Source organism: Hemitrygon akajei, chromosome 5, assembly GCF_048418815.1.
Source record: "Hemitrygon akajei chromosome 5, sHemAka1.3, whole genome shotgun sequence".
NCBI classification, from domain to species: Eukaryota; Metazoa; Chordata; class Chondrichthyes; order Myliobatiformes; family Dasyatidae; genus Hemitrygon; species Hemitrygon akajei.
Window position 1 is genome coordinate 112,832,598 of NC_133128.1, and position 16,370 is coordinate 112,848,967.

Below are 16,370 nucleotides of genomic sequence, written 5' to 3' on the forward strand. Positions count from 1 at the left end.
ACCACTGAGTAGTCCCTTATCATGGTGACTCTTGACCCCACAATCTACCTCATCATGGCCCTGCACTTTCTCTATAACAGTAGCACTACATTCTGCATCCTGTTATTGCTTTTTCCTTACTTTTTTTTAGAGATACAGTGGAGAACAGGTCCTTCCAGCCCAATGAACCACATCACCCAACAAACTACCTATTTTAAACCATGGTCTAATCACAGGACAATTTACAATGACAAATTAACCTACTAACTGTCACGCCTTTGGACTGTGGGAGAAAATGGTAGCACCTAGAGGAAACACACATACACACAGGAGGGATGCACCGACTCCTTACAGATGGCGGCGGAATTAAACTCCGAACTCTGATGTGCCACACTGTAATAGCATCAAGCCAACTCCTACACTACAGTGGCACTCCAACTACGTTCTACCTCACTGTACTGACTGATGTGATGAAATGAACTTTATGGGTGGCATGCAAAACACACATTTTTCATTGCACATCGGTACATGTGACGATCATAAACTAATTACTAATATGTAGTTATTAAATATAATAAAGACAAAGCCAAATTTTACTGCTTCCCATTTTTGTTGGATTATCCCGTACTCTGGGCAAATTGGTAGAATGTTTACCTCATTAACGTGCACTGATGTTGAATGCCAGCTGTAAGTGATGTCTTCTGTCTGAGAAACATTGCACAGGAAGATGATGCGGCTACTTTTTGTGAAGACAGGTACATTTCCAAAAGAAATGCGCTCTTCCGACAAAAACATCAGCTACAAGGAATTCCAAGATATTAAAAAATCTTTTGCTTACAGTGGTGCAGAAATTCTCCAGTACACTAGCCAGTGACTGTTCTTTATAAATATTAACAAACATTAAAACTTAACTCAAGTTCATGAAACATCATGGAAAACTACAGCACAGAAACAGGCCCTTCAGCCCATCTAGTCCAAGCCAGCCCGGTCTTCTGCTTAGTCCCATCTACCTGCACCCAGACCATAGCACTCCATACCATAAAAAGAAATTGATAATCATGGGGTGGCATGGTAGCGTAGTGGTTAGCATAATACTATTACAGCCACAGTGACCCAGGTTCAGTTCCCACAGTTTATACAGTTTTTCATAATTTTCCTGTAATTGCTGTAAATGCTTGCAGCACAGCAGTGTAGCAGTTAGTGCAATGCTATTACAGCATCAGCAACCCAGTTACAATTCTGCTGCTGTCTGTAAGAAGTTTGTACAACCTACCCATGTTCCTGTGGCTTTCTTCCAAGTGCTCCCGTTCCTCCCCCCCCCCCCCCTCAATCATTCAAAGACATTAGTCACATGGTCACATGGGGCCAGACAGGCCTGTTACTGTGCTGTAGCTCGGCATTCAAAAATAATTACATTACACTTAAATTTAAATTACAATGAGGAGCTAAAAGGCCACAGAGAAAAGTGCTAAATTGAATGATGTTATTTATAAATCTTTGTACCAACTCATTTACTGAGGAATTGCAATCAAATTCTGTGCAATCATAACCAAAATTCCACAAATGTTACCTTTTGCAGAAGCTAAAGTCATTGATGAACAACCATTAATTGATAGACCGAGGACAGAGCCCCAGGGAAGCAATTTAGACAACTATCTCATGTTTCTGAAGACATTACTAAGAAGGCACCCCAGTGTCTTTACTTTCTTAGGAAGTTAAGGAGGTCTGGCTTGCCAACAAATACTTGAACAAACTCTACATGTGTACCATTGAAATGTCCTGACTGCTTGTGTCATGATCCGTATGGCAACTCGAAAGCACAGGAATGCAAGAAACTGCAGAGAGTAGTAGACCCAGCCCAATACACCAGGGGTACATACTTCCCACATCATAGTATCTACAGGTGGCAATGCCTAAAGAAGGCAAAGATCCCCACCGTGCCATGCCATCTCCTCACAGCTACCTTTGGGACAGAGGTACAGAAGCCTGAGGTCCCAAACGCTCAGGTTCAAGAACAGCTACTTCCCTTTAACCATTTGTTTCTTGAACCAACCGACACAGCCCTACTCACTACGGTTTAGCAAGACTATGATCACTTTGCTCTAAAATGGACATTGTTCATTTGTTCAAGTTCTGTTCCTTCTTGTCAAAATTGTGTACAAGGTAGGTTTAATATGTTTTTTCTCATGACGTTATGTGTCTGTGTTGCTGCTGCAAGTAAGATTTTCATTGCACTGTGAATACAAGTAACTGCAGAGGACAAAAAACTTGACTTTGACTTTGATTAATTTTGCAGTCTGAATTAGGTGCCTAGTTCAATGCCAGATAGTCCACTGGTATTATACTTCCTATGTTTCTACACAGTGAGAGTGCTACAGCTGAGTGGCTTGGAACACCATTTAGAGAGAACTTAAAAATCAATCACAGTGGATTTGAAGTTAAACACAGTATCATGTAGGTAGGGGAAGGACAGCGGATTTCCTCTGAAAGGCATTAGTGAATCAGGTGTTCAACCTTATTGAAAACAAATTTCATTCTTTAGTTTTAAGAAGCACTATTTCACTATTTCAAATTCTTATCTGAGTGTAAACTCCACAGATGCCAAGATGGAATTTAAGATTCAAATGTATTTGTCACACATATATCAAAACATACAGCGAAATGCATCATTCGTGTTAACAAATAACACACCCAAGGACGTGCTGGAGCAGCTAGCAAGTGTCACCACACATTCCAACAACAACATAGCATGTCTACAATGTTCAGCAGAACTGCACAGAACACAACAAGCCTCATTCTTCACTCCCATCCATATGCACACACAGTCCAGGACAGGCCTCCATTTCTAGCCTCCAGATTTAGGCCTGCAGACACCAGGCTTCAACAACCCCTTCCCCCACACAGTGGATTTACAGATGAATTTGAATGGGGTGGGGATGTAGATTGTTAGTCCAGGCCTTCATTTTCACTCCTGTGACAAGTTAACCACCGCACCACAACTATCCAGTGTGTGTCTCACCTGCCCAAGGACTGGTGCCCGTTGTACACCTGGGGCCCCAAAGTAAGAAGATGGATCATTAAAAGAAGCACAGGCACCCAGAATGCGCTTGTCATACCCAATACCCGTGAATGTCACCAAGGCAGAGTCTCCATTCAGGATGTGGATAGGAATATTCACCTGTAGGACAGTAGCAACCAGAAACACAATTAGTTAGAAGAAATACAAAATCACAAAATATACAGTCCTTAATTCACAGAGGGAGGATAACATGAAACTCTGAGAGGCATGTTACCATAGTGGTTAGCATAATGCTATTACAATGCCAGCGATCAGAAGATCAGGGTCCAATTCCCGCCACTGTTGGTAAGCAGTCTGTATGATCTCCCCATGACTATTTGGGTTTCCTCCAGGTGCTCCAGTTTCCTCCCATATTCCTAGGACATACTGTGGTGAACTACCTATACCTGTCTGGACACGCCCCCCCGCTGACTGCTCCTGCGGCTCCTCCCACGGACCGTGGCTCCTCCCATGGACCCCGGTATAAAGGCGATTGGGGACACCGCCCCGGCCTCAGTCTCCAGGATGCAGTGTGGTGGTCAATTGCTGCTTGTTCTTTCTTCCAGCCAATAAAAGCCTATATCTCGCCTCACGTCTCCAATAGTTATTGATGGTGCATCAATTTTATTGGCTGGAAGAAACTCGGTGCTCAACTCGCCAGGTCACTGTCGCCGCGTCGTTAAGCGATGTCTTGCGTAGACGGTGTTCACCGGGCGCAGGTACTGTCTTTTGAGGGCGTTCAGTGCCCCTTGGTAGGTCGGTAGGTCCCTGATAAGGGAGAATACTTTCAGACTTACTCTAGATAGTAATATTCTGTACATTGTAGCAGGCTCAGTCACTGGAACCTGTTCCAAGTATGATTGGAAGCATGCAAGCCAGAGTTCAAAGGCAAGAGCTGCTTCTGAGTCTTGAGGATCAAGGTCTAATTTTTCCAGATGTAAAATGCTTTCCATGTTTTAAAACTTCCAGCCAATAAAATTGATGCACCATGTGAGGAGCAATAAATACTCCCCGCTGATCGAGAGGGTTCACCTTCTACATGCGAACCCCCAGTATGCCTACGTGGTCTTACCTGATGGGCGGGAGGACACGGTCTCCGTCCGTGACCCGGCGCCCGCAGGAGCAGCAGACCACTACCCCGAACACTCCACGGTAACTATGAACCCTGTACTCGAGGTGACATCGCGCACACCGAGCCCTACACAGACTCCTCACAACACTCCTATACCGGGCGTCTCGCACGCGCATATACCAGGCGCCTCACACACACATGAGGGATCACTGACGCCTAGTGGGCTGACACCTCCAGTTAGGCCGGAACCAGCACAACCACCATCTCCGGTGCAATCACCACCGGCACCTGTGCAATCACAGCCGGTGCTACGTAGATCGCAGCAACAGATTCGACCACCTGATAGACTTAACCTGTAAATATACTTGTAAGAAACTTCGCCCCATGGGGACTCTCTTTTAAAACAAAGGGGGGGTGAATGTGGTGAACTACCTATACCTGTCTGGACCCGCCCCCCCCCCCCCCCCACCGCTGACTGCTCCTGTGGCTCCTCCCATGGCCCCCGGTATAAAGGCGTTTGGGGACACCGCCCCGGCCTCAGTCTCCAGGATGCAGTGTGGTGGTCAATTGCTGCTTGTTCTTTCTTCCAGCCAATAAAAGCCTATATCTCGCCTCATGTCTCCAATTGTTATTGATGGTGCATCACATACATGTTATGTTTAGTAAGTTGTGGGTAAGCTATGTTAGCTCCGGAAGCATGGCAACACTTGTGGGGTCCCCTGAGCACATCACAAACAATGACACAAATGATGCATTTCACTGTTATGTTTCAATGTTTCAGTGTACATATGACAAACAAAGCTAATCTACAGATTAATATTATATTAAAGATTTCTTTAACCTCCTGTTAGAGTGGGCTGCAGCAGTTAATTTGCATTAATATTCTATTAGAATACTGTTTAATTCAAGACACACATGACAAGTCAGGCCCTGATGAAGGGTCTCGGCCCAAAACATTTTTTCCCCTCCTTAGCTGCTGCCTGACTTGCTGAGTTCCTCCAGTATTTTGTGTGTATTGACAATTGAAAATTTTCCTTAAAATTTATTATTTCTTTAAGCCATATTTTCTATGATAATAATCCTGTGAGATGTTCTGGGCCACGTCATGTGATAAAGGTACTCGATAAATGCAAGTTATAGAGTCATAGAGAAATACAGCATTGAACCTCCAAACACCTATTTACATGAACCCTGCATTAATCCCATTTTTTAATTTTCCCAACCCTCTCAGTAACTCTCCCAAATTTTACCACCCAACTTCCCAGTAGGGATAATTTAAAGAAACTAATTAATCTACCCATTTGTACGTAAATATGGGAGGAAACTGGAGCACTGGGGAAAATCCATGTGACTACGGGGAGAATGTACAAAGCCCACACAGGAAGCACAGGTCATCAGGATTGAACTCGAGACCATAAGACACAGGAATAGAATTAGGCCATTCAGCTCATTGGGTCCGTTCCATCATTCTGTCATGGGTGATTTATTATCCCTCTCAACCCATTCTTCTGCAGTCTCACTGAAAACTTCGGTACCTTTTCTAATCAATAACCTATCAACTTCTGCTTTAAATATACCCAATGAATTGGCCTCCACCACTATCCGTGGCAATGAATTACACAGATTTATCTCCATCTGGTTCATGAAATTCCTCCTCATCTCTGTTCTAAAGGGATGTCTTTTTTATTCTGAAACTGTGCTTTCTGATCCTAGACTCACCCACAAATGGGAACATCTTCTCTACTTTCACTCTATCTAGGCCTTTCAATATTCAGCAATTTGCAATGAGATTCCTCCCTATCCTCCTAAACTCCTCAAGGACAGACCCAGAGCCATCAAACACTTCGCAAACATTAACCCTTTCATTACTGGGTTCATTCTCATAAACTTCCTCTGGACGCTCTTCTACATCAACACATCTTTTTTTAGATATGGGGCCCACAACTACTCACAATATTCCCAGTGCAGTCTGACGAATGCTTTATAAAGCCTCAGCATTACATCGTTGCTTTTACATTCCAGCCCTCTCAAACTGAAAGCTACAATTGCATGTGCATTCTTTACTACCAACTCAACCTGCAGGTTAACCTTGAGGGAATCATGCACCGGGACTCCCGAGTCACTTTGCACCTCTGATTTAGAAAACAGTCTGCACCTTTATTCCTTTTACGGAAGTACATGGCACTTCCCTACAGTGCCTTTCATCTGCTACTTCTTTGCCCACTCTCCTAATCTGTCTAATTCCTTTTGCAGACTCTCTGCTTCCTCTACACTTTCTGAACCCCTCTACTGCATCACTGGGTCTCTGTACTGGCTGTACTTAGTTACTATACTAGCTGCCCTGTGTTGAAGTCACAGTAGGTGATGTGCAAATGGAATGACTGCAGCTCTTCCTCTTCTGACCACATTTGCTATAATTTTCACACCAAGCTGAACAGCTCGGAGCGTCAGAGTTCAGAATTCAATTTCAACACCATCTGTAAGAAGTTTGTACATTCTCCCCATGCAGTGCATGGGTTTCCCCGGGTAACCTAGTTCCTCCCACAAATCAAAGGCGTATCAGCGAGTAGATTAATTGGTCATTGTAAGTTGTCCTGTGATTAGTCTAGGGTTAAATAGATGGGTTGCAGGGCTGCACAACTTGTTGGCTCGGAAGGGCCTGATCCGTACTGAATCTTTAAATAACAAATAATTAATTAAAAGGAAGCCTTAGAGGTGGGCACAATTACAAGAGTTAAAAGAGATTAAGCCAAATATATGGAATGGCCCAGAGCCCAGAGACTGGACTGACACCAACTTACTGCCCTCTACTGTGCCTATTGTCTTGTTTATTATTTATTGTAATGCTTGCACTGTTTTGTGGACTTTATGCAGTCCTGGGTAGGTCTGTAGTCTAGTGTAGTTTTTTTCTGTGTTGTTTTTACGTAGTTCAGTGTAGTTTTTGTACTGTTTCATGTAGCACATGGTCCTGAAAAATGTTGTCTCATTTTTACTGTGTACTGTACCAGCAGTTATGGTCGAAATAACAATAAAAGGTGACTTGACTTGACTTGGAAAGGTTAAGAGGGATATAGGCCAAATGCTGGCAATGAATCTAGCCTGCTTCTGTGTTATATAACTCCAACATTCAATGATTTTCAGAAAGCTCTATTAATTTTTCTTTTGGTGTCTCTTTTCTCTTCAAGAGAACTAATTTGAGTATCTCAAGGTCCTTCTCAAGGTTTTGATCTTTGCTTTAATCTAACTGCCTGTTGGTCATTAGTTACATACCACACTAATGTTTCACTTTGAGTTGTATAAAATCATGAGGGGTATAGAAGAGAAGATCAAATACCAGAGAATAATAACAAGAGATTTTGCAGATGCTGGAAATCCAGAGTAACACACACAAATTGCTGAAGGAACTCAACAGGTCAGGCAGCATCTATGGAGAGGACTAAATGGTCGATATTTCAATCCAAGTCCTGATGATGGGTCTCAACCTGAAATGTCAATTGATTATTACTCTATAGATGCTGCCTGACCTCCTGAATGCCCAAGAAGACTTAATGGGCTGAATGACTTAATTCTGCTCCTACTCATGGCTTTAATATTGACCTATAGTGCTATCTAAATAGACTTTGCATGCTGTCCCTGTGTCAATGTGGATTTCCTTTAGTGCTCCAGTTTCCCCCCACATTGGTAGGTTAAATGACTATATGTCTGTGAAGCAACTGCAAGTAAGTTTTTCATTGTGCCTGTGTATACATGTACTTGTGCAGTTAAAGAAAAAGATATAAAGATTAGCTTTATTTGTCACATGTACACCAAAATATATAATGAAATACGTTGTTTGCATTATCATTTGCGATGTGCTAAGGGCAGCCCACAAGTGTCACGACACTTCTGGTGTCAACATAGCATGCCCACAACGCTAACCTGTACCTCTTTGGAATGTGGAGGAAAACAGAACACCCAGACGAAACCCACACAGTCAATCTCTTTACAGAGATCAGTGGCAATCGAACGCTGATCAGTGATTGCTGGTGCTGTAAAGTGTTTGCACAAACCGCTATGCCACCTGTGCCATATTCAAGGTGAATGCACTCAGCCTTTTTCCCAGGGTTGGGGATTCAGAAACTAGGAAATAAAAGGAAAAAGATTTAAGAGGAATATTTCTTTTACACAGACCATGGCAGGAATGTGGAATCAGCTACCAAAGGAAGTGGTTGAGACAAGAACAATAACAACTTTTATAAGAGAGTTGGCCAGGTACATGGATTGTAAAGAGTTAGGTTATATTGTAGATAAAACACTGGCTAATGTGACAAGCTTGAATGGAGCATCTTACTTGGCATGGACCATTTGGGCTTAAGGGTCTCTTTCCATGCTATAATACTCTATAACTCTATAAACGTATCATTCCCATGGGCAGCTTAGGTTAAAATCAAACCTCCTATGTGCCATCTTTTCGTTCAACTCTTCATCTCTGCTATCATCCTCAAATAATTTTTTTCACTTCTGACTTTTCTGCTAGTCACAAGTCATGCTCTGTTTATTTACATACTTTAGGAAAAAATGCAAAACGGCTCCAGCCTCAATCCAGCGTTCAGCTTTCAAAAAATATTCATCAAATTCTGGTTTTGGTCTTGAGTGAGGGGAAATGCAGTCGTAAATGTATAAACACGGGCTGCTGTGGCAAGCCTCACATCAGAAGCACTTATCAGACATTCAGCCACAGGCCAGAGGTCCCGGAGGAGGTGGGGAGGGAGGGCACAATAACTTCTGCAACCTAATTCCCAGTCTTCTCACATAGCACGCACACTCATGGCCAAGGTGAGGATTTGTAAATGGTTCACAGTCAGTTTTGATTCATATTTTCCAGGAATGTGATTTTCAATTTATGTTATTTTAAAAAAAAGCCAGAATATGTATTTCATTTCCCACCAAACTCATGAGGGGACAAGAAATGCTGAAAAATAATAAACCTAACACAACCAAGACTTTATTCCTCTGTTTAATTCCAGACTTTGGTGCCAGAAATTTCAACTATTGACCAGTGTTGTTTTACCCATAGGAATAATATTAATTTAAATTCTGTAAAATTAATCGCTTTTTCACACAGAATTTATAGTTTTAGGTTGCATTGGTAATTTAATCTAATTTTAATTTGTTGACAAAAATACTTTTACACTATGACTCCACATTCTGCATTTTATCTGATGGAAACAAAATTCTTTTTATATGCTGCATTAGTACAAAATGCAAAGTTGTCTGGCACATAATTGCTCTTATCGCTGATTAAAATAGTGCTAGCTAAAATGAGGTAAAGGCATCGCCTTCTGCCTTGGAGACTTGAACACATGGAGACTTTTAATGGGCTCTACAATGAAGTATCAAAGTGAAGTGCCCACATCTTACAGATATGGTGAATACTTCAAGCAAAGCAATCCCAGATAGAAGAGTTTCATAGAAGAATTCTCCTTAAATAGATGAAATAATATTATAGAACACACACAAAATACTGGAGGAATCCATCAAGTCAGATACTATCTATGGAGAGGAATAAAAAGTTGATGCATTGGGCCGAGACCCTTCATCAAGACTGGAAAGGAAGGGGGAAGAAGCCATAATAAATGGGTGGAAGAAAGGGAAGAAGTACAGGTGGCAGGTGATAGGTGAGATCACGGTGATGGTTTCCTCCTCTTTCCCTTTCTCCCATGGCCTGCTGTCCTCTCCTATCAGATTCTTTCTTCTCTTGCCCTTTAACTCTTTCACCTATCCCCACCTACCTTCCTCATAACCTCTTCCCACCCACCCACTTTCCCCCTCAACACACAACAAAAAATGCTGGAGGAACTCAGCAGGCCAGGCAGCATGAATGGAAAAGAGTGCAGTCAACGTTTTGGGCTGAAACTCTTCGACAAAACCTTCCCCCTCACCAATCATCTGTCTCCACCTTCTTATTCTTGCTTCTTCCTCCTTCCTTTCCAGTCCTGATGAAGGATCTTGGTCTGAAATGTTGACTATTTATTCTCCTTTCCACACCTTCTTATTCTGGCTTCTTCCCCCTTCTGTTCCAGTCATGAAGGCTCTTGGCCCAAAACATTGACTGTTCCTCCCCATGAATGCTGCCTGACCTGCTGAGTTCCTCAGTACTTTTCTCTGTGTTTACTCTGGATTCCAGCGTCTACAGAATTTGTTGTGTTTAATTATAAAGAACCTTTTTCCAGCATCTGGGTTTTTTTTTGATTTTTATAAAATTATTTTTCCCTTGATCACCATACAGATTTAACTAGTCATTTTTGCTGGTTATAAAACTGTGCTTTGTAGAAATAATCTGCCTTATTTCTACACTAATATAGGAGGAGTACTGTATTTGATGGTTTTGGGCCTGTACTTGCTGGAGTATAAAATAATGAGGTGGGAATCTCATTGAAAGCTATGGAATATTGAAAGACCTAGATAGAGTGCAAGTGAAGACAATGTTTCCTAGAGTGGGGGAGTCGAGGACCAAAAGACACAGTCTCAAAATACAAGGACGACCCTTTAAGACAGAGATGAGGAGGAATTTTTTTTAGGCAGAAGATTATGTATCTGTGGAATTCATTGCCATAGACAGCTGTGGAGGCCAAGTTATTGGGTATATTTATAGCAGAGGTTGATAGGTTCTTGACCAGAAAGGGTCTCAATAGTAACAGGGAGAAGTTAGGAGAATGAGGTTGAGAGGGATAATAAAGCAGCCATGATGGAATGGCATAGCAGACTTAATGGCCTAATTCTGCTCCTATATCTTATGGTCTAATGATGATGTGTTGTGAGTGCTTCATTGGTTATAACGTGCTCTGGGACGTCCTTGAAATAAGACACTCCAGGACGTGATGGTCTTTTACTTTTTTCTCTGGATGTATACATACCGAATAGGATTTAGCCTCCAGTGGTGAGAAAATCCATTCAATGTAAGCAGTCATCCCTGCCTTGATTTCTCCACGAGGATTCAGACACTGAAAGATTGGATGGCTATAGTTCTCTTCCTGGATGCTTTTCAGAGAATCCAACTGGATGTCATAAATCACTCGCACCGAACCACCATTATACAGCTCGTAAATCTGTATTGAGTCACAGACAAAAGAAAAGGGCTCAACACACCTCGTATTTACACTCTTGTAATCCACTTCAAAAATGGATATTTCAACTTTGATTAACGCTATTGCAGCTTGAACTGCATAACATCCTAAACTGCCCCATCCCCAACACTCCTCTTATAGACCTATCAAGCATGTGCATCATTGTGGGCTGCCTTCTCACACAAAATGGCAACCAAACAAACTTTTCATGGCTTGTTGGAGAACTTCTGATCATCGGACAGCTTCCCCATCACTCTTAACCCTCAATTCCATGTCAAACAAACCAATAAGTAGCTTTAAAATAAACAAGAAAGGGTTAAGGAAGTGAGGGAGAAATTATTTTTGATGCTTCAGGGATTTTCTCCTGGTCCTGAATACAGAAATAAGCTAGAGACTAATCTATAATTCCCATCCATGGACTCTCTACAATTAATCACTGTCTGGGTAAAGCAGCCAATACAAGTAGATATCTTAAGGGCATTAAGAAACTCTTAGATAGGCACAAAGATGGTAGAAAAATGGAAGACTATGTAGGAGGGAAGGGTTAGATTGATCTTTGAGTAGATTAAAAAAACTGGCACAAGATTGTGGTCAGAAGGGTCATAAATGTTCTGTAATTACCTATGTTCTATAATCAATACCCCTACCACACTTTCATTTCTTCTTCTCCACTGTCCCCTCAAAGCTGTGTGGATGCACAGCCACACAGTAATTGAAATGTTCCTGCACACATAGCCTTTGTTGCCTCGCAGGTGGAATTTTCATTTATATAATGTTTTATTAAAGTGCTGCATAGTTTTCAGGCCATGTAAAAATTTCCTTCTCAGAGCAATGGTTAGTTCACACCGCTGTAAAAAGAAATTAGAGGGAAAGTTGCTCTTCTCCTACCTCTTATTGGGTAGAAAATACAAAACCATAAAGCACATAACATCAGGCATAAGAACAGCTTCTGTCCTGCTGTTTTAAGCCTATTGAATGGTCCCTAGTATGATGAGATGGACTCTTCACCTTACAATCTATCTTGTTATGGCCTTGCACCTTATTGTCTACCTGCACTGCACTTTCTCTGTAATTGTAACACTTCACTCTGCAACCTGTTATTGCTTGTCCCTTATACTATCTTGATGCATTGATGTGATGAAATGATCTTATGGAAGGCATGCAAAACAAAGTATTTCACTGTACTTCACTGCATGTTGCAATAATAAACCCACTTACCAACTTATTCCTGGAGATTTTAGAAAAGCTGAAGAACTGCATCCCTGGAGGAAACAAGCAGACAATCCACACAGAGGCAGATGTAAACCAGACTAAAGGCAGGTAGCAATTTTTCTAAACTTAATGCCTCTAATGGTTCTTTTGAGGTTTGTAAAATATGATCAGAAACTTTGTTGTTCTCCATTGATCCCAGAAATGAAAGGGTTAATATATGAGGATTATTTGATAGCTCTGGGCCTGTACTCGCTGAAGATTAGAAGAATGAGGGGGGATCTCATTGAAACCTTGTGAATATTGAAAGGCCTAGACAGAGTGGATGTAGAGAGGAAGTATCCTATAGCGGGAGAGTCTGGAACCAAAAGGCACAGCTCAGAAGACCCTTTTTAACAGAGGTGAGGATGAATTTAGCCAGAGGGTGGTGAATCGGTGGAATTCATTTCCACAGACAGTTGTGGAGGCCGAGTCATTGGGGATATTTAAAGCAGAGGTTGAAGGCTTCTTTATTAGTAAGGGCATCAAAGGTTACGGGGAGAAAACAGGAGAATGGGATTGAGAGGGATAATAAATCAGCAGCTGTTATGTCAAAGCAAACTTGATGGGCTGAATGGCCTAATTCTGCTTCCTTGTCTTGTGGTCTAATAGTCTTAATTTCACTGCATTACATTATCAGGAGCATTAATTTTGCTTAGCATACAGTACTACGCAAAAGTCTTAGGAACATATATAGTATATATTTGTCAACATGGAGCGGAGAGTAAGTTTATAATTCTGGCAGTGCAAAGGATGGTGAGAATTGTGAAGGTGGAGCACCATCTCATCATATTAGGGTATGGGAATAGTGACAGAGAAGAGGTGCCATGAGCAGGGGATGGAACAGATGCAGGCACACCCACCAGGCAACGTTACTTGATTCCAAACAATTGGTATATTGAATGTCTCTGGTGCTTCCCACTCCCCCCTCTCCACTCTCTGTCCACAATAGAGACCCTGATCTGAATCAGGTTTATCATCAATCACATATGTCATGAAATTCATTGTTTTGCAGCAGTAGCAGAACAGTGCAATATATAAAATTACTACAGTACTGTGCAAAAGTCTTATGCACCCTAGCTATATATATGTGCTATATATACTTTTGTACAGTACTGTAATGCTGACATTCAAACTTTTGACTTGTGGGTCATTAGATCAGTAGCAGAACATTTTCAGGACATAATTATAGACAGCAGTAATTCCCACACTGTTTGAAATGCTCCTTCAATTAAGATGTGTGAGAACACTTGCACTCATCGGTGCCATCTAAAATGGCATCCATTGACTTAACACAAGATTGTGCGTAAATCAAACCCAGGGCTTTTTAACAATATTTAATAAACATACAGAACATAGGAAGCAGATACTTGTCACGAGTAAACTGTGAACAAATATAAACAAAAATTAGACCTTCACAACTGAGGTAAATAAAATGGAATAGAGAAGCTAGGGTAAATGTTGGCTCCCTTGACAATTAAATTGGGGAATTGATAATGGAAAATGAGAAAATGGAATCAATTTGTATCTAGAACATAGATCATAGAACATGGAACAGTACAGGTCACAACAAGGTAGACTGTAAGGTCAGAAGTCCGTCTTATCAAAACAGGAACCATTCAATAGTTTTAAAATAGTGGGACAGAAGCTGTCCTTAAGCCTGGTTTTATGGCTTTGTATTTTCTATCCAATGAAAGAGAAGAGAAGAGAGAATGGCCGGTATAGGTAGGGTCCTTGATTATAGAACAAAGAACTTAGAACATTCAGCCCACGATGTTGTGACAACTTTTTAAACCTACACTAAGATCAATCTGACTCTTCCCTCTTACATAGTCCTCCATTTTCTATCATCATGTGCCTATCTGAGTCTCTTAGATGTTCCTAATGTAACTATCTCTACCACTAACCCTAGCAGCTTGTTCCACACATGCACCAATATCTATGTCAAAAGCTTCCCTCTGACATCCCCCATATATTTTCCTCTAATGTCCTGAAACTCATGCCCCTCATATTAGCAAAATACATTCATTTAAAGAGTGACATAGTCTCAGAGAAAGACAAGTATATGATTAAACCAGCTACATTTTCAACATGAATCCATCATTTTTAACATAAATCCAAAGACTTAAATCACTTTATTTCTTTTGGAATATACTATTTATCAAATGTTTAAAAATGCAAATTCATATGATCTCCATTTAAATGAAAAGTCTATCTATGCAGTGGTGACTTGATACTGAGGTGCTTACCTGCTTGGGCGGGTTGGAAGTGTCAATACAAACAGGTGCAAACCTGTACTGAGTTGCCAGAAAGTGAACATAGCAGTGGTCTTTGGGCACTGTAATACCAATGAAATTTATCTAGAAGTGGAGGAAAACAATAATTTTCACTAGAGATAGCATTTTTATTTTTTTGACTGAGCAATTAAGAAATGAAATAAAAACAGGAGATACTGGAAATGCTCAGGTCAGGAAATATCTGAGGTACACCGGGATTGAACTCCAAACTCCAACACCTTGAGCTGTAACAGCATCATGCTAACCACTACACTACCATGGTACCCATCCCTGTTCTGACACACCGGCCCATGGCCTCCTCTTCTACCATGATGAGGACACTCTTAGGTTGGAGAAGCAACACCTCATATTCTGTCTAGGTAGCCTCCAAAGACAGAATATCTTGGCATGTTCATTGATGCCATGAACATCAATTTCTCCAACTTCTGGTAATTTTTCACCCTCCCCCTTCCCTCTTCTTCAATTTCCCACTCTGGCCTCTTACCTTTTCTCCTCACCTGCCTATTACCTCCCCCGGTGCCCTTCCTCCTTCCCTTTCTCCAATGGCCCATTCTCCTCTCCTATCAGATTCCTTCTTCTCCAGCCCTTTACCTTTTCCACCTCTCAGCTCCCAGTTTCTTGCTTCATTCCCCTCCCATACCCACCTGGCTTCTGGAGACAGTTTATCTACTGATGTCTATTACAAACCCACAGACTCTCACAGCTACCTGGACTATACCTCCTCCCACCCTGTTACTTGCAAATACGCCATTCCTATCAACACTGCCCTCAACCACTTCTATTCCAGTTCATGCACATTTGTTCTCAACTCATCCTCCCGCCACCTTAACAGGGATAGGATTCCTCTTCTCCTCACCTAGCACACCACCAGCCTCCACGTCCAGCACGTAATTCTCTGCAACACGCAACATCTGCCACCTCCAATGGGATCCCACCTCCAAGCACATCTTTCCCTCTACCTCCCCCTCCCCACCTTCTGCTCCCTACACGACTCCCTTGTCCATTCGTCCCTCCACACTGATTCCTCCTGACACTAATCCTTGCAAGTGGAATGGTGCTACACCTGCCCCTACACCTCCTCTCTCACTACTATTCAGGGACCCAAACAGTCCTTCTAGGTGAGACGATACTTCACTGTGAGTCTGTTGGGATCATATATGTGTTTGGTGCTCCCAGTGTGCCCTCCTGTATATCGGTAAGACCCAGTGTAGACTGGGAGACCTCTTCACCAAGCACCTACACTCTGTTCACCAGGAAAAGCTGGATCTTTCAGTGGCCATCCATTTTAATTCCACTTCCCATTCCCATTCCGATATGTCTATCCACGGCCTTCTCCACTGTCATGATGAGGCCACAAACAAGAGAAAATCTCCAGGCGCTGCAAATCCAAGCAACACACACAAAATTTTGGAGGAACTCAGCAGGCCAGGCAGCATCTATGGAAAAAATTACAGTCAACATTCCAGGCCAAGACACTTCAGCCTGCTGAGTTCCTACAGCATTTTGTGTGATGAGGCCACACTCAGATTGGAGGAACAGCACCTTATACTCCGTCTGGGTAGCTTCCAACCTGATGGGATGAACATCGATTTCTCAAACTTCTGGTAATG

At 42.0% G+C, this 16,370-nt stretch overlaps 1 protein-coding gene across 1 annotated transcript in view; it reads right to left on the reverse strand.

The window, feature by feature from the left end:
• Window positions 1-16,370, reverse strand: part of cfap65 (cilia and flagella associated protein 65) — a 204,576-nt gene that overhangs the window by 33,479 nt on the left and 154,727 nt on the right. The window contains exons 21-24 of the mRNA XM_073046190.1: window positions 14,713-14,823; window positions 11,006-11,197; window positions 2,999-3,157; window positions 634-777 (exon numbers count right to left, since the gene is read on the reverse strand). Of these exons, the coding sequence (XP_072902291.1) occupies window positions 634-777; window positions 2,999-3,157; window positions 11,006-11,197; window positions 14,713-14,823 (606 nt within the window). The remainder of the gene's footprint in view (window positions 1-633; window positions 778-2,998; window positions 3,158-11,005; window positions 11,198-14,712; window positions 14,824-16,370) is intronic.